Source organism: Cricetulus griseus, chromosome 2 (assembly GCF_003668045.3).
Source record: "Cricetulus griseus strain 17A/GY chromosome 2, alternate assembly CriGri-PICRH-1.0, whole genome shotgun sequence".
In the NCBI taxonomy this organism is placed as follows: domain Eukaryota; kingdom Metazoa; phylum Chordata; class Mammalia; order Rodentia; family Cricetidae; genus Cricetulus; species Cricetulus griseus.
In genome coordinates, this window is record NC_048595.1 from 436536006 (window position 1) to 436558153 (window position 22148).

Consider the following 22148-nt stretch of genomic DNA (forward strand, 5'->3'; position numbering starts at 1 on the left):
CTTGGAAATACTAGGTAGAAGCCACCCATCCATCAGCCATCACCGCCAGTATTTCCAGCTCCGCAAGTGTATCCATCCTCCAGCACTGCCTTCTTAAGGCACATTAAGATGTGTGGGGGCAGAGGCAGAAGGCAAGGTCTGCATCCATGTAGACAGCTACCGTGCATGTCTGGCCCAATCATATCCTTACCTACAGCTTCATTGTCTTACCACTGGGGTTCCAATGAGGCCTCCATTTCCTTCTAGCTCTAGTCGTCTTAAGAGGGAAATTAACTCAGAGATGGGGGATTTTGCCTATATACAGGACTGGAAACCTACACACAATCTCAGAGGCACCATAAAGAAAACAAAATGCCCATCTAATCTATGGATTTTGTTTCTGGTGATTGGTTTGTTAATTTTAAATTTGTGAGATTCAAGATATAATTTGGGAAATGGCCTCCAAGTTGTTATACAGGCATTGAGCCAAGTATTTCAAATACTTATGAATATCATTATATAATTATATTTACTGTCATTAATAGTCATTAATCTCATGTACATGGAGAGGAGCTTTTTGGAGCAAATGGCTGTGGCTAGAACCATCTCTGTCCATCCCTAATGGGAAGCAGTCTTCCATGCTCTGCCCATAGGGTTGACCATCCTGCCTGAACACCTTGTTCTGTATCCTCCTCAATCCTAACACCTCTGCCTTCCCCTAAGCAATGAAAGGCCCCATTCAGTGCCATGTAACTAACTTAATGGAGCTCTTTCTGTATACCAAAGCCTGTGGCCACCAAGATAGACACTCTACTTCATCAAAGGAACTCAGTGTGGTGTCTGAAACTGGAAAATAACCAACCATTCTGACTTCAGTGGCCTCTGCAATGGGAAAAAGATGGAAAGGGGCCAGTGAGATGGCTTGGTGGTTAGGGGTACTGGCTGCTCTTCCAGAAGATGCATGAAGGCTCGCAATCATCTGTAACTATAGGTCCAAAGGACCGATACCCTCTTCTGGTTTCTGAGGGCATGCACATGTCGCATAAGACATATATAAGCAGACAAAACATCCGCACACAAAAAAATAAAAATAAGTACATCTTTTTTTTAAAAGAAAGGTAGGTGAGCATGAGCAGGCAAGCATGCCAGGAAGCATCTTTTCTTCACAGCTTTAGCTTCACTTCCTGCCCTGACTCCCCTCAGTGATGAACTGGTACCTGGAAGTATAAGCCACGTGAACCCTTTCTTCCCCAAGTTGCTGTTGGTTGGAGTGTCTGTAATAGCCATGGACAAGAACTAAAACAGCCTCTTCTTCTTTCCCTTGATCCACAGTCCCCATTATTACCTCCTGACACTTTTCTCTTATACTGCAGAGTGCGGCTCATTCCCGAGCAATAAACCACAACACGGTTTTAGTTCAGTGATGGAGAAGATACAAGCTTAAAAGCATATTTGATTTTAACTGAACTTCATTCAAATCAGATACCGTGAGTTAAAAATAAGCACCACAGGATTTGAGAGCACAGTTTCTTTCTCCATATGGGGTAGCTGTTCATGTGTCAACAGACAGGCTGTTCCTAAGGCCCATGTTTCTTCTGCAGTTGTGTTTGTATGTTGGCTTCTGGCAAGAACAAACTGTTTACTTATGACCTTGAGAAAATGCAGACATCACCTCACCAGGTCTCATCAAAAGCAGAACTGGCCCTCCCATTCATCTTTGTCAGACCAGGAGCAGCAGCCATGTCGGGTCAACCAGGGTCACTGTTGTTGCCTCCACCAAGGGCAGGGGGAGGTTAAAGCTTGGGTGTGCTTTAACCCCATGAGCTGGTAATGATCCAGCCAGCCACAGCAGCTCCCTCTAGACTGTGTCACCCTGCAATCAGGAAATGAAACGGGTCATTGGGTAAGTCTGTAGTTGGATTTCAAAGGTGCTCAGGGTTGCAGTCCTGAACTCCTGGTATATTATTCCTTTTTAAACTCGGGGATCCCACAGGTCTAGATTCTGTTGGGGGTTAGGCTTCCAAACTTAATGCTCCTACCCTCCCTAGCTTACATCTTCACGCTCTCCATAAGGCCAGTTTTAAGGATGTTGTGGAGTCTAGGAGAAAGCCAGTGGGGCTTCTGCCAATCTGAAAGTTGGAGAATTGTTTATCTTATTAGCAAAACCCAACTGAGTTTGCTTTACTCGCCACTGAAATTTTCTTAAAGCGCTGAGTAGACTCTGTCAGGTTATTTTGGAAACTGTTAGAAGAAGGGGTCTGTTCAATGTTGTTTACAACTCAGTAAACCCTAGCAGTTCCCTGACTGAGCCAGTTTCCTAACTGACCAGACCAAACTCTGCAAAGTTTCTCTATTCCTTAGCATGTATGGTCAGCTCATGCTAACTCCTTGCTAGACCAGCATTGTAGCCTGAGCACAGAGCCACCACGACCCCAAGTGATGGGCACACATCTGACAGTCACAGTTCTGAATCACTGGGGACAGACTGGGAAGGGTGAACGTACAAGATGGCCAAGGAGTTGGGATTGACATCTGTCGGAGAAACTTTTGGAGTGTGAGTAACAGCCCTAATTCAGGCCCAGTCTGCAGAAAAAGAAAACAGTCCATAGGTTACAGTACATGCCTGGATTAAAATGATAACTACAGCAGAAATACATAGATAGCTGTTGTTTATAAACATTGGCCATGCTCCCCTGGGGGCAGGGGTGACAAAGACTCTCTATCCCCTGGCAGCCATCCAACTGTCCTAGCTGACTTTGTTTTTTAATCTCCCAGACAATTCCAATGTTAGACCTACAACTTACAGAACCAAAAACTGAAATGCAAGAGGCTCAGTTAAATTGGAATTTTACATAACAACTAATAAATTGTTTAGCATAAGTATGCCCCAAATATTTCATAAGATATACTTTTAAAGGACTTGTTTGTTCTTTATCTAAATTCCTATTTACTCTGAATTTTATCTACTTCGCTTCTCTTCCCCACCAACACCTCATAGTCAAGTGTAAGAACAGGCCTTCACAGATACAGAGACCCACAGCCAAGCACTTGACTGAGCTCGAAGAGTTCAGTTGAAGAGAGGGCGTAAGGATCATATGAGCAAGTGGTATCAAGATCATGGCAGGAAACCCACAGAGACAGCTGGCCGGAGCTCATGGAAGCAAAGGGACTCTAGACCAACAGCTAGAGAGCCTGCATGGGACCAAACTAGGCCCTCTGCATGTGGGTCACAGTGGTATAGCTTGGTCTGTTTGTGGGGCCCTTAGCAGTTGGACCAGGATCTGTCCCTCTTGTATGAACTAGTTGACTTTTTGGAACCTATTCCCTATAGTGGGATGCCTCTCTCATCCCTGATGCAGAGGGGGAGGAGCTTGGTCCTGCCTCGACTTGATATGCCATGCTTTGTTGACTCCCATGGGAGGCCTTACCTTTTCTGAGGAGTGGGATTTGGTGGGGAGGGGTAGAAAGGAAATGGGGAGGAAACAGGAGGAGAGGAGGTAGGGGAAGCTGTGGTTGGTATGTAAATAAATTAAATTTTTTAATTAATAAAAGAACAGGGCCATGCATTGGTGGTGCACACCTTTAATCCTAGCACTCGGGAGGCAGAGGCAGGTGGATCTCTGAGTTCGAGGCCAGCCTGGTCTCCAGAGCAAGTGCCAGGATAAAAAAACAAGAACAGGGCTTCAGAGAAAGTCTTTTGATACAAGGGGCTCCAAGCAGCGCTTCAAAATCATGATGCTCCTTCAAGCTTTGTCAGTGATGTACTGTGCTTAACCTTTATTGTCAACTTGAATGAATTTTTTTTAACCACTCAGGAAGATTAGTGAGTCATACCTCTCAATGTATCTCTGAGGGTGTTTCTAGATATCATTAAGGGAAGAGGAAAGAGTCACCCTGAGTATGGGTGGCATCATCCCATGGGCTGGAGCCTGGAAGGGATTAAAGGAGAAAGTGAGGTGAGCATCAGCATCTCTTTCCTTCTCTGTTTGCCCTCTACCACAGTATGGACTCTTCATCCACCCGTTCCTCACCATGATGGGCCACGCCCTTTGAAACCATAAGCAAAGTAAGTACTTCACCCTAAGTTCTTTCTCTCACACATATGGATACAGTGATAATAAAAGTAACTAATCTGAATGCTGGCAGCAGCCAGGTAGGGTCTTTGCTGTCACAACCTGGTGGTGAGGTTCCTAAACCTTTGGAACTGGCTTTAAAAAAGAATTTGGTAGAGCCTGTAGATATATGTTGGAGAAGTTCTAGGCTACTCTAAGCAGAACTTGGTGGATGATTCTGAATGCCGAAGAGCAATATGTCAATACACATGCAAACAGCAAAGATTATACTTGGGAACAAGGACTCTGTTGGTCAACTGTCCAGCAGCTACTTCTTTTATATTCTGGCAAATTATGTGTCTACATGTTGTGCATGTCCCAAAACATTGGAGATGGCTAAGTATAAAGGTGATGGACCAACTGATCTGGTGGAAGAAATTGCAAGGCACTTTTACAATTAAGCTGTAGTGTGGTTATTGCTGGATGCTCCTAGCCAGGTTTACAGTGAGACTAAAGAACAAAAAGTATAAGAGACGGGTTTGAAAAATGTGCAGCTTTACCAGAAAAGAAGCAAGCTGAAAGTTGTGGCAGGTAAGTAGGGTTATTTAAAATAAGCATTTTGCACTGGGACCATGAGAAACTACCTGGACACCACAGGCTCCAGAGTGTACAGTTGTAAACACATTTGAAGAAAATACCCTATGTTTGTGCAAACAAAAAACATTAAAATGATGAAAAGAGAAAAGCCAGACGGGGGACCTAGTTTCTTTTCCAGACAGAAATGGCAGGGTGGTAGAGAAAATGCTGACAAATGGTCCACCACTGCCAACTCCTAGTAGAGTAGCCACCAGCTGGTACCTTGACTTCATCAGTGGCCACAGCCATGCTAAGAGAATCATTCCACAGATCCATCTACCCTCCTAAAGTCATCTGTGTTTTATAAATGATTCAGTTAGTACCAGGTGGGATTTCTGGCTGCTGCTGCCCTGGTTCAACATGCTTGTAACTTACCCTACAGTTCCATAAGCAGAAGGTTTTTCCCAGCATGCATTTTCCTCTTTGGTTACTATTTCCTTCAGATTTCTACCCATGAAACAGGTATCCATGGAACACCAAGATAGGCTCTGCTCTGCCCTAGACAACACAGACTAGCTCTCATCCCAATAGACACCAAATCCAAGACAGGCAACAAATGGATGAGAAGAGGGAAACATAATGGCTAGGACATCTATAAGAGCACATATGAAGGAATTGGGGGTAAAGCTAGGTATCTCAGGCTACCAGCTTCCATCATCCCTGTTCTCCACTAGGGACAGCCTCCCCTACCCCCCTCTCTCTCTCTCTCTCTCTCTCTCTCTCTCTCTCTCTCTCTCTCTCTCTCTCTCTCACACACACACACACACCTCACCTTACCTCACCTTACCTCACCTCACCTCACCTCTAGTGCCTCCCTCCTGGCCACATGATCGATTACAATCCACAAAGATCTCAAAGACATGCCTCTGAGGTTAAGACTATGATATTCTGTTTCTTCACTGAGGTTCTCCCAGAACCTTGGAAGCCACAAGACCCTTCCTGGGGCAGCCAGGCAAACAGCCCAGTTCATGAGACTGCCTGAGATTGCTGGCAGCAATCAGTGACCACAGTGACTCATGTGGCAGCTATCCACCCACAAGGACTCCATGGGTGAGGACACCATCTGGCCAGCAGGGACAGTGTCACAGTGCCAGGCCACCCTGGAGGACTGATGAGACAGGGGCTAAACTCCCCAGGGTACAGATGCTCATCCTTCCCCTCTTGCCACCCATCAGGGTCATTCACAAGGCATTCCTTGACACATTCCAGCATGTTCTGAGCTCTACACTAGCCAAATGTGTGCAGCAGATGGGTGAAACAGATGCTGGCCTCAAAAATTTTAACACACAAATCTAAAAGATGGGAAGAGAAAGAGGAAGCCCTCCTGGAAGGAAGATAAAAGAGTGTTTTGACATCTGGGGAAAGAGATAGGAAGGGCAGATGGTGAGAAAGGTAACTCCACGAGCAGACCTGGTGTGACCTCCTAATAAAGCTACATCTAGACATCTGGTAGAGGAAGCCACGAGACTGGGAGGGAGGTACACTGGGGTGGGCACAAGAGTCTCCCTATTGAGGGTAGAACGTTGGAAATTCCCTTACTGACCACCTGTTGACACATCATTAAAACTTGAGGGAGCAGCTACAGGAGAGTTAATTACCCATCATTCTTTCACTGTGTGTCTACTCCATGATAGCTCAAAGCCTGACCCTGGGGACCTGGATGTGAGCATGGTGACCCTGGGGGTCTGGGTGTGAGCATAGTACAACTTACCAGCCTCATCACATGGTGGAATACACGTGTATGCCTGACAACTTTCTCTATTCCAATCAGAGGTGATTTTAATGATTAATAGAGATTTGTGGCCTTTATTTGAAATAGATGGACAAATGGCCAGAAGACCATTAGGTGCCCACATGCAGGGATAAATGCAGTGACAAAGCAAATCACAGGCTGTGTGCATGGTCATACTTCAGGGAGAAGCACATGCTATAAAGTGTGTGTGTGTGTGTGTGTGTGTGTGTGTGTGTGTGTGTGTGTGTGTGTGTGTGTAAAATACAGTATATATTGTTACGTGATATTTTTTGAAAAATATAAATCTGAATGAAGGTGGTAAATTCCTCGCAGAATATAGTGATTCACACAAGTCAGAGCCATGGACTAATGAGAATAAAGTCTTTCAATGATCACCTTTCTTCTGGACAACTCTGAGCCACCCACCCCACCCCTACAGAGCCACGGAAGGTTAGGAATACATGTTGAACAAGCCCTGTTCATTGATGCTGTCCTACCATGCATCAGAAGAGGAACTAAGAAAAAACAGCTACTGCGCTCTTGAAGCAGCTGTGGTGAGGATGGGACTGGTGACCTCCCACAGACCAAGGAAGTGCTCAGCCCCTGAGCCACAGCCACAGCCTACTCAGTTCCAAGGCAAGGTATGAAAACAGCCAGTGAGAGACCAGTCTGGAAACTCCTGGTCACAGATGCCCGCCTTGCCCTCCAGATTTCAGACTGGTGAAGAGGATGGCAATCACCAGAGAGGCTTTCCCAAAAGTCTAACAGAGAGTTATCAAATCAACCTTGATCCTCCTGGTCCCTCAGACTACTTTCTTGGCATAGAAAGAGTCCCATATAGTTATTTTGCCCTGAGGACATTTTGAACAGTAATGTTTGCTTTGGTATTTTTTTTTAAATTGTATGTGTACAGGTGTTTTGCCTGTGTGTGTCTGTGTATTACATGTGTGCCTGGTGCTCACAGAGGCCACACATATGTCAGAACACCTAGGCCTGGAATTACAGACATTTGTGAGCCACCAATTTGAATCCCCTGAGAACAGCTGAGCCATCGCTCCAACCCCACAACACTTGTTTTTAATATAAATTAATTAAATGTACAATCAGTAGATTCAAAATGTGGAACCAGAAGTTAAAGGTTGAGTTCAGTTATAGCCAGATCTACATGTTTAACAGTGTTGCAAACATTCTTTAATTTACCAGACCTTGTTTTGGGCACTTGCGGGTTCTTCATTGGGGTGGTGGGCTTTGAAAACACAGCGAGGGCTCTACCCACTTCCCAAAGGCACCGAGCTCAGCACAGGTTCTATCGCTAGTGGCTTCATAACAGCCACATTCACTAATGGGGATTTTTATTGCCAATAGCCAACACAAGCACACAGTTAACTGACAACCATGTTTGAATTGCTTTCTTCCTCTGATTGACACAAAGGCCCAGTTCATGGTGTAAGCAGCAACCTTTAACACGGAGGAAGTAGTGCCTGGCCCTTCTACCTCCGAGCCTCTGCCACCTCCCCCCTGCACAGGAACACTGCAGTATTTTGTCTATGCTTTCAGAAGACTCTATGAGTTGCATCATACTGTGTTCATATGGTAAACTACAGAGCTAAATTATCTCTCCGGGATCCTTACTCACTTCCCTCTGTCACCTGTCTTCCAGTTCCCAGCTGACCTCTGTGTGGCCAATGGAGACCATGGAGGAAAAGTAAGTGGCTTATGGGATGTGAACGACAGTGCCAGGAAATGTGATATTACTCCTGGCTCATGATTCTCTTGGTGGCTTTTAGTAGCACCCTGTCCCATAAATCTCAGCAAAGCCACCACCCCCTCTTCCTGGGCCTCCCCTAGCTGATCTGCAAAAGGAGGGTTGCGGGACATGATTCCAAACATCTCAACTGTCCACAACAGTTTAGCCAAGTCAGTGTGTGAGGTTCTGCTAGCTCACAGAAAGTGCCCTCTGCACAGACAACTGGCACAGGAAATGCAGTTAATTCTTTCTCTCTGTCTTACCACCTGAGAGTCAGCATGGCTTCTCTGTACCCAGAGCTATTCAGAGATACAGCAGCAGATTCCTGGGCAAGTGTGGCATCTATCCATGGCTGTGGGCACGTCCTACCCCATCTGCTATCCTGGTGTCTTCAACATCCCTCACATAGCAAAGCGTGAGAGACTGGCTTGATAACACATAGTATGTATTCTATGAATATTTACTTACTGTATGATACATTTAGGAAGGGTCAGGTGTAGCACGATAAAGACCCAGACACAGATATTGGGGTTCAAGCTGAAGATCAGAGAAGCGAAACAGCCAAGTCAGTAGATCTTACCTCTATGCAGCTGAAATGGCAATCCTGTCTCAAATCCTCAGAGGCAAAAAGCTCTGAATTCCTGTCTCCACCTCCTTAGATTCCTTTCTCTGCCCAACCATATCTTCCTGTCTCCACCTCCCCGGTGCTGAGATCACCTTTGTGTGAGCTGTTTCTTTTAGGACTCCATCAATTCATGTAGTCAGTGTGACCTTGATCTAACAGAGATCCATCTACCTCTTAATCCTGAGTCCTGGGATTAAAGGTGTGTGCCTAATTTCTACTGATAACTAGTATGGCTGCTTTGCTATTTTGATCTCCAGTGGCTTTAATAAATCATAAACAATATATCACCACAGTCAGGATCCCCAGGATAGCTACAAATGTGCCCATCCTGGCTTTATTCTGTAACTGTGATTAAAATAGCCTGACCAAAAGTAGCTTGGAGGAGGAAAGGGTTCGTTTTAATTACAATGCCAAGTTACAATCCATCATTGCAGGGAAGTCACGGAGGCAGGTGCCGAAGACAACTGCTCACATCACATCTACAGTCAAGGGCAGAGAAAACCTAATGTGCCAACGTCACCGGCTTGCTGCTGCTTCTGCTCAGCTAGTCTTCTTTACTCTTCTTCAGTTCGGGCCCCAGCCCATGAAAAGGTCCCACCCGCAACCATGGTGCCTCCTCTCATCTCAGTAATCAAGATGATTCCACAGCAGTGTCCACAGCCCAACCTGATCCACATAATTCCTCACGGGAGACTTTGTTCTCAGGTGAATCTAGTTTGGATCAAGTTGACAGTTTAAGCTAACAAGTGCAGGTCCCACCATATTTGGAATTGGCAATGTCATGTTGCAAAGTCAAAAGTCTGAAGACTCCTGGGTGGATGGGTAGGTGGATGGTGACTAGGAGGAGGGTTTTAAAATGGCTCTGTGTCTTTAAAACTGAGGGGCCTTGGGAAGCTAAATAAACTCTCTAGATCTTAGTTCCTCTCTCAAGACAGGCAGTAATAAAGATTCCTATCACAGAGAGTCATGGTAAGGATTAAGGGATAGGATTTGTACAAACCTCTTAGAACTCCATCCAGTATGAAGCTGGCTTTAATAAAAGCTGAGAATCTTCAGTGGACTATTGAGTACGTGGGATGTTCTCACAAAAACCTTCAATCTCTCTAAATCATCAAGAAGCAAGGTATTTCAGAGTTAGTAGCACACTGCCAGCATCCATACCTAGACAGGTGTGCCACACCGGCAGGTGAGGGTGGGGTGGAGCATTTGAGAACCTATCCATCAGGCACACAGTGGGGTTCCAGGCAGGTTTACGGTCTGAATGGGTGGAATGAATGAGACAGAACGAGTGGACAGATGGACAACATGAAGAGGCTCCAAGGGAAGGACAGTGTGTCTGCTCAGTGGCTCTCACTCAGATGATGTGATTTACTACCCAAAGGCTATTTGACTGATCTCCAGACTCAGTTTTGGTCACCTTAGCTGAGAGGGACTGCTGGTTTCCAGTGCTAAGAGGCCAGAGATGTTGTTTGGCATTCTGCAAGGCTTAAGACAGCCTCTAGCAAAGAACGGACCAGCCTAAATGCTCTGTGTGTGTGTGTGTGTGTGTGTGTGTGTGTGTGTGTGTGTGTGTGTGTGTGTGTAAGACACACAGACACTGTCTTTGTAAGCAGTAGGACACATGAATATGTGTGTTGGGGCTCAGCTAAAACCCGTTTGTGTGCCTCATGTGCCCTTTGCACCGGGTTCCACAGAAGCTTGTCTGTGAGAAGGACTGTGCCCCCCCATGAGTTAACTCGAAATTCCCAGTGGGAGCCACATTTCAGAAGGGCTTGCAAGCGTTGCTTGGCTTCAGTAGAAGGAAGCCACAATATTTGAATTTCAAATTGTTGAGGGCCCTTTTGGGTTGAGAAAGCAGGAAATTGCCTTATTAAAAGATAATTTGCCCGTGGAGTGTTCTCCACACAGGGTAGTTTAATAAGAAAAGGATTTCAATTTTGTGAGCATTCATTCTCTTTAGCCCTTTGGAGTTTTCAATGAAGCCAGCAGGAAAATGACAATTGATTGTCTGTTGGCCTGCTCTGCCCTCCCACAGCCAGGAAATGTGTTTGTGGGAGAAATTTTAATCTGCAGATTAGAAAATTTAAATAACCAATGTGGAAACTCATCTAGGCAAAACTTACATTATAAAACCAGGAAGCTTCTTATTCTGTCCAGCAGCTGAAGTTCCTAAGACACTATTCAATCTCTCTCTCTCTCTCTCTCTCTCTCTCTCTCTCTCTCTCTCTCCCTCTCCCTCTTTGTGTGTGTGTGTGTGTGCACGTGTGCGCTCGCTCGCACCCGCGCACACCTTGCCTGTGTGTAAGTGTGGGGATGCACCAGCCACAGTGCACATAGGAAGGTCAGGGGACAATCCCAGGTGCAGAGGCCAGGCTAGACATCCCACGAGCTTCCAATGACTCTCCTGCCTCTTTCCCTCATCCCTTCAGAGGAGAATGCTAAGATCATACACACATAGACGACTGTATCTGTTTTACATGGTGTAGTCAGGGCATCAGGTTTCCAGAGCAAGCCCCTTCCTCTCTGAGCAGTCTCCACAGCCACAGTTCAACACAAAGTCCTGTCCTGTGGCCTCCCTTCCCCCAGCATGGGGCATTCCCCCTCCCTATCCAGATCACCCTCTAGAAGCCCTCTGCCTCAACCCACCTCTCTGTCTTCAATCTTACCCACTCTATTAGACTTTTTGGTGGTCCTATCTTTCTAAGCTTTCTTGGTGTTTTAGTATTTATTTAGATCTCACGTCGCTCCTTGGTCGGCATGTGGCAAGTGTATTTTTTCCCTTACTGTCTCTAAAATTTCAGTATGGACTCTTCCTTCAGGCCCCTTTCCCAGGCTCCCCCACACCCACCTCCAGGCTCCAGAGGCAAATGCCTGCGTTTGGATTTCTCTCACTATAATTTGACTATTTCCCCAGTCTGGCATTTCACAGGAAGGGAAATCTCATTCCCTCCTCTGATGAGACTTGCTGTTTGGTGTTCACACCTGCATTGCTGTGTGTCTCACAAGTTCTATCATTTGCTTTTAAGTGCTTTTGTAGAATCCCGGGGGACCACTGTGGTGATATCTTGCTTGTACAAATAAAGTCTGTCTGAGGGTCAGAGAATGGAGCTTGCCACTCACTAACCATAGAGGTCTAGAGGTCTGTACAGACAGACAGGAAGTGATGTAGTGGGCAGAAACAGGATATAAGCAGGGAGAAACAGGAAATTGCTGAGGTAGGTGTGGCGTGGCTTACTCCTTCTTTCTCTCTGATCTCTCAGCATTTCCCTCTGACCCTCAGACAGGCATTATTTGTACAGGCAAGAAGGCACCACAGGCCACTGTAAATAAAATAACTGTAAATACTCTTGTATGGAACTTTCTAAAACATGCTTTTCTAGCTCTTGGGCAGATACATACACAGAAGAGAAGTAGTTGGTTGTACAGCTGCAGCTGTTTCTGATCTCCATTGATACTGCAACCTGGCTGTCCTTCAGCTCCTCAGAGAGAATGTGAGCCCACCTGAGACTTCATACATCTTCCCTACCCTCTACATGAGTAATCCTTTTCCCTTCTTCGGGTTTTGACTTAGTTGTCACACAGCAGGTAAACTTCCCTCACCTCCATAGGATCTACCTGAGCCTTCTAGCTAGGATTGTCTATGATATCCTGTGAACAGGGCCTGATGTGCCTGTTTCTGGTATCTGTATTAATCCTAGCCTCCTGCATCCTCATGTCCACTTGGTTGTGAGTTAGTAATTAGCTGACTTGGTTAGCTGTAGGCACCAGCTTCATACATGCTGAGATCCCTGTTAGTACCTGTTGGATAAGTGGATGAGCTGAAGGACAGGCAGGTGAGAAGCCTTGGTGACTGGCCTCTTGAAATACTTATGCCTCATAAAAAAGGGGGGACCTCTTGGAATGGCCCTTTAGAAACCACTGAACCTAGGTATGACATCAAGAGAAGGTCAGAGGGACTGAACACCAGAGCCCCTCATTCCACAGAGGAACGTGAAGCAAAAGTAGTTGGGCAAATAAGTCATAAGTGGGAACTGACTTCATTGTCAATGACAGGGTTACAATGAAGCCAGAAGTGTGCCCCTTGACCTAGAAGGCTTCACTTCCATTTAAGCCATTTGCTGTCATATGTAAAGTATAAATTTTCAATGTAAACCAGATCATTGATTGCGTATTGAGGGGGGACAGACGGACAGAGGGTGGGAGGGAGCGAGAGAGGGAGAGAGGGGAAGAGATGCCCTTAAGCTATGAATAAATTCTATAGAATTCAGCATACACAAGGTATAGTCGTTTGTATAAGAAAATAATTTGGAATATTCCCGAAGCCTAGACACACAGGGGAGGGCCTAGTCCCTGTCCCAAATGATGTGACAGACTTTGATGATCCCTCTTGGAAGGCCTCGCCCTCCCTGGGGAGAAGAAGGGGGATGGGGTGGAGGGTTGGCGGGGGGCATGGGAGGATGGGAGGGAGAGGGAACTGGGATTGATATGTAAAATAAGATTGTTTCTAATTTAAATTAAAAATCTAGAGAAAAGAAAATCAATTGAAGCAACTTAAATAGTAATATTCTTTTAATAAAGTCAATACCCACCCCAAGTCAACATATGCAAGGAACCAAAAGCTTGCCAAGGCTTTGCACTGCCCAATGGTGCATGTTAGTGTGTTAGTGTGAGGTTCGCCTTCACACACAGTCTATAGTATATTGATTGTTCTCTGACATACAACCTTCTCTGTCTTCTGTCGATCATCTTTCAATGTGCTATTTGATCAATTAGAACAGTGCTGGTGAAGACAATGCCACACGCTGGGGAATTTACTAAAGTTTAATAAAGCAGAGGGACACATTCTGGGGAGGGACACACTCATATGTGACCCATACCTGAAGTGAATATGCACAGTGCTGGCTCAGAGAGGGTGCATCCACATATGCTATGAACCATCTCTTCTGTGGAAGCTGCTCAGACAGAGAGAGGCTAGTCAACTTTACAAAGGTCAAACGAGTCAGTAGTTTTGGCTCTGGTGCCTAAGATGTAGCTGTTTGAATAGTAAGGAAGAAATGAAAGCTCCCAAGTTGTTCATCAGTGAACAGCAAAATAATAATTGAGTCATTTTTCGTATTTAAGTCTGCTAATGAAAGGGATTCTCTAGGGGATCTGGAACATTTTTTGCTTAATCAAATTGGGAAGCACTCTTCCATAGGAGCCACTCACTGACATCAAAAGAACCACGGCTGATTTGAGGTTGGGGCAGAAATTGGAAAGACTGACCTTGAGCATTTCCTTGTGCCAGAAAACAAAAAATGGTATGCACATTCATGGGGCATGCACACACACAATGGGGGCATGCCAAATCAATAATACAGTTGCCACTGGAAGTTCTCAATGTCAATAAGATAGATGGTGTTTGGTTATACTCCAAAATATTAATAACCGTAAATCCATTCTGGTGTAAATAAATCATCTGACAAGAGAATAAATAAATTTCCCAGGCAGAATTTCAAATAATTTATGGAGATATTGCCCTTAATGAGGTAGACATAACTCCCCATTGCTTAAATGGGGTCATTGCAGACAACGAGTACAGTAGAGAAAGAGGGTGATGTGGAGTACTTTTATGGCAAGCATGGCTTCAGAAGGTAATGTAGATAAGCCGGTGTTGACAAAAGGTCCTCTTGATAGGATACGATGAAACCTACATTGGATCTCTGTGGATCTCCTCCCCAAAACTATAGACCCTGGTTGGTTGTGAGTCAAACATCCACAAGTGTACAAAGAAGAACAATAAATACAATACTTGGCCAATACTACTGAGAACTGTTAAGAAACAAGGAAGATATGAGAAATCACCTCAGCTGAGAGTTGCCTTGGAAGAGGTAAAGATGGGATCCAAGTTTACCAACACCTGGTCTAAATTAACCACTTTTACCTTCTTCGCTTTGTGGAGGGTGAGGGTGAGGGTGAGTAACAGTGGAGTCAAATTAGGGATGGTGGGATCCTGCTAGGATGAACACAAAGGTCCAGATCCTTTCTGTTGTAGCAGGAGAGAGTTGGGGTTCCCCTTATTGGAAACATCCAAGGATTCTCTAGTAGAGTCCCATCACTCCTTGGGGAGGGTGAAATACTTTTAGGAAGTCCCAGGAGATTTCCTTTAAGGTCCCACAGACCAATACCAAAGCCATGTGTTCAGCTCTAAGAACAAAGGGAGCTGAGAAAGATGACACTTGACATTGCTAGTTCTCTGATGCATCCGGAAGAGGGGTCAAGGAATGGCTGGGGTAGCAGCAGCCCATGGTACAGAGTGGTTATATAGCTACTTAAAACTCAGTGATTGGCATATATTTTCTTTGTTGTGGTCCTTCACATCTGTCCCTATTAATAAGCTATAAAATCTATCATGTCTAAAAATTTTGATTTTGATGTACTTGTGCCTACAATTTTTTAAAGCTTGTTGTAGAACATCATTTGAGAAAAGGATCTAATGAGCTCCACAGTTCTGGTGGAAAAGATAACCAGAGCAAATCATTCAAATTACAATTTCTACACATAGCCTCACAGAATTAAGCAGAAGCCACTAGGGTAGAATGACTGCTTGACCAAGGTAGAGGTTGACGATCTGAAGACAGGAATTCTGAGCCTCCTTGTGCTAAGTAGAGACTGCAGGTATATCAAGAAATGAAATAAGCAAACGATTGCCAAAAACCTTGTTAAACAACTTATTGGTGTGTATCTTGACCACTTCACTGCAAGAAAGGAGAGCTTAGAAAATCCCTCCCGAGTGGGCTGGAGACTTTACTGCATCATTCGTAGACTAGAGCTTTTTCTGTCCATATAGAATTGTGGAGACACTGCTGTGCCATTTGTAGACTAGAACTATGCCTGTCCATACAGCCTTGTGGGAGCATGTGGATAGAACAAAGTTGACTTGACCCCACAAAGTCAGAAGCCATCACAAGCTCCTGCGGTCCCAAGCACAGTTAGTCTTACTTATCAAATGCTGACTTCATGGGTAGTACAGAGTGACAACTTCAGTGTGATTCTGGAGGACTTGACACCTTGGAGATGATGCTCCCTGCTGTATTACTGTTAGTACAGCAGGACACACTGTGGGCCATAAGCACTTACCATCAAAAAGGGCATATTAACCTACTTTGTGACAATAGCCACATCTAAAAATAAGAACACCAGCAACCATAATAACAAGAGACATGCTGAATGCTTCACATATACTGGAGGTGGCAAACACAATATACATGCAATCTTCTCTGGCATTATCAAAACCTCTTTTCCAAATCATGAAGCTTAAGCACACACGGTTACTTGCCCAAAGCCATTTTCAAGTAAGTGATTAAAGCAAAGTTTTAATCTGCTCTGCTATAAATACATTGCCACAGGTCAGGGTTCATCTGCCCTTCAGTGTGTTCATAGATGGGTAATTATATATGTATTTGCTTACTAGACGAAAGGCTGATATAAAGCAAGCCAAACTTGCAAGCTAGGATTCTTCTCTGTAGCTCTTGTTGTTCATATCTACCCAACCCAGAACTAGTGCTCTGTGAGATGAGTACCCATCGTGGTGGGGGACATGGCTTTCTAGGCAAGAGCACGAACTGTTCAAGCATAGGAACCTGGGTTTGGATCCCCAGCAACCAGGTAAGAGCACAGTATACCCTCACTTTCCCATAAGGCCCGTGAAGCAAAAGGGGGTAAGATGAGGATGCCTGGGGCTTGCTGACCGGCCAGCCTAGACAAAGAACTGGTGAGCTCCAGAACTCAAAAGGAGAAGTGGGGGTCACAGAACAGGACATCTGTGGCTCCTTTCTGTGGCTCCCACATGTGCAGGCACACACCTGCATACAACACACATAAAGACAGGGAGAGGAGAGAGTCAGAGACATATAGACAGACAAAGAGACAGCACAGAGAGACTGAGAGCCATATAGTTTTAAAAATCAGAGAGGGTGGAAATGACCTAAGAGGACGTTCAACCCTGTGGACACTACTCTGGAGCTCTGAGGGAAAATCCATAGAAATAGAGTTGTAGTAAGCCAGTATTGCCTGGCCCTCTCCTGTCCTCCGTCCAGATGTCTTTATCTACAACGACTCTGCAGTGTGTTTCCAGAAGTTATGTAACTAAGAGAGTTAACATTTCATCCTTACTTTATTTCCAAACACTTAGAATGCTAGCATATTGCACTGTGTTGTTTAATAACTAGGGTGTAGGTGTACTGTTATGTCATTTGTTAGATGAGGGGCAGATGTTCTGAGGGTAGCGAGAGATGGAGAAGCATCTGAAATTACTTTTGCCTTAATGCCCTCCCTCCCACCTGATTTCCTGATGTCTTTTGGCCTCATCAAATGGTTCCATGTGAAGTTAAAGATACATCCCCTCCCCCCAAAAAAATGATAGTGGGATTTCGATACAGGGTACGGAGAAGAGTGAAATTGGATGCATAGAGACTCTAAACTGCCTTCAGGTTTCTAAGGGTGAGGAGCTGTTCTCTGGGGCAATTTCATTCCACCTACAAAGAGGAGCAGCACGGAAGATATTTCTTGAGGTACCTGCCTATTAGCAGTGGGCATGTCCTTAGATCTCATGTCGGTTCAACACTGACACAACCTGTGTCTCATAAGCAAATGCAAATTCATGGCTTTAGACAAGAATTTCTCTGATTCTCGTCCCACTCTTCATGTTGACAAACAGCACCAACCATCAGGAAGCTGCTGTGGGATTTTGATCGGTTTAGCCAATAATGTTGGGGGCAGCAAAATATCCGATGTGAGCTAGTTTTATAAAGAAAGAGGGGCCTATTGAGCTCCAAATAGAGGCTCAGATTCAAAGATGAAGTGAAGGACTCATGGTGGATGGTCTCTTAATGGTGGGAGTCATGGTGTCATAAAGGAAGCCAGAAAGACACTCGGGATCTGAACTGTCTTGTAATGGGTTTTCGAGAGAATTACCATAGTCCTAATCTTAAAGACCTTTCCCCAAGCCACACCCTCTTAAAGGTCCCATGTCAATTCTTGGGGATCATGCCTTTAACACATGAACCTCTTAGAGATACATTCAAACCATATCCAAGCTGTCCCTCAGGCTTTTTAAATGTCATGAACAGTTGGATGGGCTGATAGCCAATATCATATTTGAAACAGTTCAGGTTAATTTTTAAAGAATGAGACAAGTAGATCCTCGACCTGCTAACGTTTATTCAATATTCTTTGAAATTAGCAAGAATCATAAGAAGCACATATCAATCAAATACAGCCACAAAAATGTCTTGGGTATAAATAAAGGTGCACTATGAGAAACACTACAGAAGGGACCGGCACCTTTTACATGTCACTACCTCTTAGCAAGAAACACCTGCAACGTAATTTAATCCACTCATAATTAAAAAGAAAAACACTTGACTTTTAAAAGGGAAAATATATATATATATAGGTTGAAGCTGATCAGTGTTCGCCTCCCTAGACCCTTCCCTTGTTTGTGTTTACAAGGTCAAGTTCAAGGATGGATACAAAAATGACTAAAACAAACTCGAAAGAACAACATTTCCTCAGAGTTCAACAGAACAGTGCAGAAAATAAGTTACTTACCCATGCACAGAATAAGGCAGAGGCTAATTTCATTCGGGTTAGGAATAATAAATGTAACTAGTTTTCTTTTTCACAAAACAAACATCTCAGACATCACATCGTATTAAGTAACGGTTATACTGAATTACGCATCATACACTACTTATTTTCCTAACTCTACTCGGAAAGCCGGCACTCACACGTCAAAAGAAATTCTTCCTATGCAAGACCTAACTCTGTCACAACCACAGAAGTCCATCTGGGTTTCTTGGTAGGGTCTACTGTCAAAAGAGCCCATCCTTGTCGAAGCAGACAGTGTTGAGAGCTGAAGGTACATTAAAACATAGTCTAGGGATTTCACAAATTCTGGGTTTTTTTTAAAATACTTTTTTTTCCAACTAAAAGCTGCAGAAACTTAGTTCCTCGGTAGTCTACTGAAAACTCGTGAGCAGCTAACATTTTTAAATTTCTTAAGCTTTTTAATTTTCTTAAAAATATTTAAATGATCTTAGTATCTCATCTTTTTTGAAAAATAATCCAAAAAAATGAAGATTACAAATCTTTTGTTTTAATCAGGGTGACCAAGGGCTTGTCATCAGGGCTGTAATCCTCGTAGGCAATGGGAGTCACATCGTACATTGCAGGCCGAGATTTCTTCCCAAACCTGGAAGCACAAACAGAGCAGATACTGTTTACATAAGTATTGGACCCCAGGTTCTATTAAAGGTGAATGGTAGGAATGATTCGGGGAAAGACTAATGTTCTGGAAACTTAGTAGGCAGAACAACCAAGAAAGTAGCTGCTCATGGACTTCCGGCCTACACACACTCACACATACATTCACATACATACATACATACATACAACATACACATATACAGGCATAACCTCCGTACAATACACACACATACACTCCCATACCTACATGTAGCAGACATACAAGCATATATGTGTGTGTATACACATTACATACAAGAAGTTAACATTCAAGAATCGAGCGGAACAATAAGAATGCTCCCTAAGTATATTCTTTAGCATGTAGAAAAACTTGAGGCACCCTGATATTAACACTAAAGGGGAATAAACATTAGTCTTTAGTCCAGGAGACAAATTGGATAAATGTTAAAGCATCCAGGTTAAATCTTGGCGAGTCAGGCAGGACATCTCCATGCCAGATTTAAGAAAAATGTGTATCCATTTCTCCTTTTCTTCAAGACTATAAATATGTGCAGAGACGGTTGTGTTTTACATCCCCTCTCATAACTAGCAGGCAGTAGTCCCCAAGCAGCACTCAGACAGCTTCTCCCCTGGGGGTTTGGAGAGAACACGGGAAAGATTCTGAGGTCATCTGAAATCCCAACACAAAAAGCACAGCACAAAGAAAACGACCAACAACAAATGTCTACAAACGCTTCCAGGGCTCACCATCAAATCCCACCCTTCAGTTTTCTCAGCCCCCAGGGGTATTCTTTTTTTCTGAGTACCAAGCTATTGTCCCAACAGACCTAAGCATATTGACACTGTCGCCTCGGCAGCAGGAGTGATGCCCAGAAGCCAGAGGAGTCAAAACTCCAAGTGCAAGACTTTCTGCCAACCCAGTCTTCAGAGAGTAATTATTAAAACATGGCCAGTTCAACTTCTGGGTGGTCTCTTCCTAGTTGAGACCTCACTTTCCCCAAAGCCTCTGGAGTAAAACAGTTTAAAGTCTTCCAAGGGAACCTACCATGGTTTCTTCTTATATATGGCTTTTTAAAAAAATAACTTGTTTTACTTCCAACAGGGCTCATTAGAAAGAGATTAAAAAAAAAAAACCACCTTAAATTTTAAAAAGGTTAAGAATGGTCCCCAAGGAATCAGAGGGGGTTATTTACCATGGCTCCCTCCCCCATCCTCTCTCTCTCTCTCTCTCTCTCTCTCTCTCTCTCTCTCTCTCTCTCGCTAACTTTTGAATGTCTCCTTTCTCACATACAAAGATAAAAAGTAGGAGCCAGAGGGGAATGAGAAAGAGAACACTCTTCAAGTAAGATTTGATTTGGGGGGTTGGAAGACGGGTTCTTCGAGACAAGGTCTCACTCTGTAGCCTAGGCTGGTCTGGAATTTGCTATATAGCCCAGGCTGGCCTCAAATTCATAGAAATCCTCCTTACCGAACACCCAAAAACTGTGTTGGCATTGACATGGGGTTGAACCTCAGCATATAGCCTGTTAATCTGCCTGAATGAGGCCCATGCAAGCCTAGGATGGGAAAAGTAGCCATTCCATAATGCTTGCTAAATTCTATACTTTTCTCAAGTGAAAACATAGGAAGCTACTTAACAATAGAAAATTTTGACAAATTATTTTTCATAAAATAGCTAGATGCATTTATAACAACAGTGATGATTTAAAATAAATAAATAAAAAACTAACAACTCGGGAGCTTCCTTTGCCCTAGCCTGGTGGCCCTGGGATATTTTCCTGTGAGGTGAGAATGAATCATGCCTTAGCTGACTAAATTAATTGATTGTTTGGCCAAAAGAAAAGCAATGAGAACAACCGAACAAGCTCAATGCACCATTTAAAGCCACTTGTTATATGGTTTCAGTTAGAAAAAGATTCCGTTTTCTTAAAACTTAGAAAATTAGATGTCTCTGTGCCATGTTTTAACAAGCAGTGATTCAAATGACTAAGAACTTAAGTGCCACCATGGTGCTGAAGACTGATAAGGAAAGTTTGAGAAAGAGTGTTGCAAATCCATTGAGCATGACAGCCAAAGGATAGGTCCACTCACTTGCATGTGTGCAAAGAGGATGTGTTAACAGGGCACCTTGCCTTGTGTCTAGACTCACTTGCGTGGTTAGATGGCACAATGCCAATGAAATCATTTGCATGGATCAGAAAGTGTCATGCTGGTGACAAAAGCTGGGTGAGGTCACACTAACACACCTAAGACAAGAAGAGTGGACCCACAGACTAGGAGCTGCCATCCGGTACTTCAAGTCCCTAACTAGAGGGCACTCCTTTTCCTCAAGGCAGTACATAAATGGCTATGAACAGTCGTACTGGAACTCTGACTGCCTTTCATATGTCTTTGTTCCTCAGAACTAGCCTTTGCTCCCAGAGTGTCCCCTATATACTGGCCACTTCCAGAGACTGTACCCTCCTTTTCTCTTCTCTGTACTACAATTTCATCTACAAGCTCAAGAAACACACAATTTACCAAAACAAACCAACAAAAGGGATGTATATATATAAGTTTACCGTTTTGTACTGGGCTACATTTATAGCTCTCCTGAGCCATCTGCAGCCAATGGGCTACAGGTGGGCCACCCTAGTTGGTCTCAGTACTCATTCTCTGAAAGAATAAAAGACGCTACAGCCAGTCATAAATAAGGCAGAAAAAGGCACATTCTCCTAGCTCAGAGTCCCCTGAAAGCAGAAAAAAAAAAAAAAAAAAAAAAAAAAAAAAAAAAAAACACCACAAAGAAAGTCAGGTGGATCTGATCGTAAGCAAGGCCTGAATCTGAAGGTTTGGTATTTGAGGACAAGAGAATGTGTCTTTCTGTCCTCCTTTCCCTGTTTTCTGTGGGTAAACACTTCTAGATGATAGCCCTAGGCACCAAGATATAACCTCACTGTCTGGCCAGGGCGAGCCATGGATCTGCGCCTGCTGATAGTGACAGTCACTCTACTACCTAGGTGTAAGCAAAGCATCTGTGGGACAGGTGGCTTTTGGGACAAAGGAGAATAAATGCCTTCTCAATCTAGCTGATAGCTATTACCAGAGGTGCCAGATGCTTTCTTGATCCGTCATGAATGTCTCAGGTGA

The 22148-nt window shown here is 44.1% G+C and overlaps 1 protein-coding gene across 1 annotated transcript in view; it reads right to left on the reverse strand.

Annotated features, from left to right (window-relative positions):
- Positions 1-18887: 18887 nt before the first annotated feature.
- The window catches only part of Dner (delta/notch like EGF repeat containing), a 287027-nt gene continuing 283766 nt past the window's right edge, over positions 18888-22148 (reverse strand). Inside the window, exon 13 of the mRNA XM_035441073.1 lies at positions 18888-19005. Coding sequence (XP_035296964.1) covers positions 18894-19005 — 112 coding nt within the window. The 3' untranslated portion in view covers positions 18888-18893. The remainder of the gene's footprint in view (positions 19006-22148) is intronic.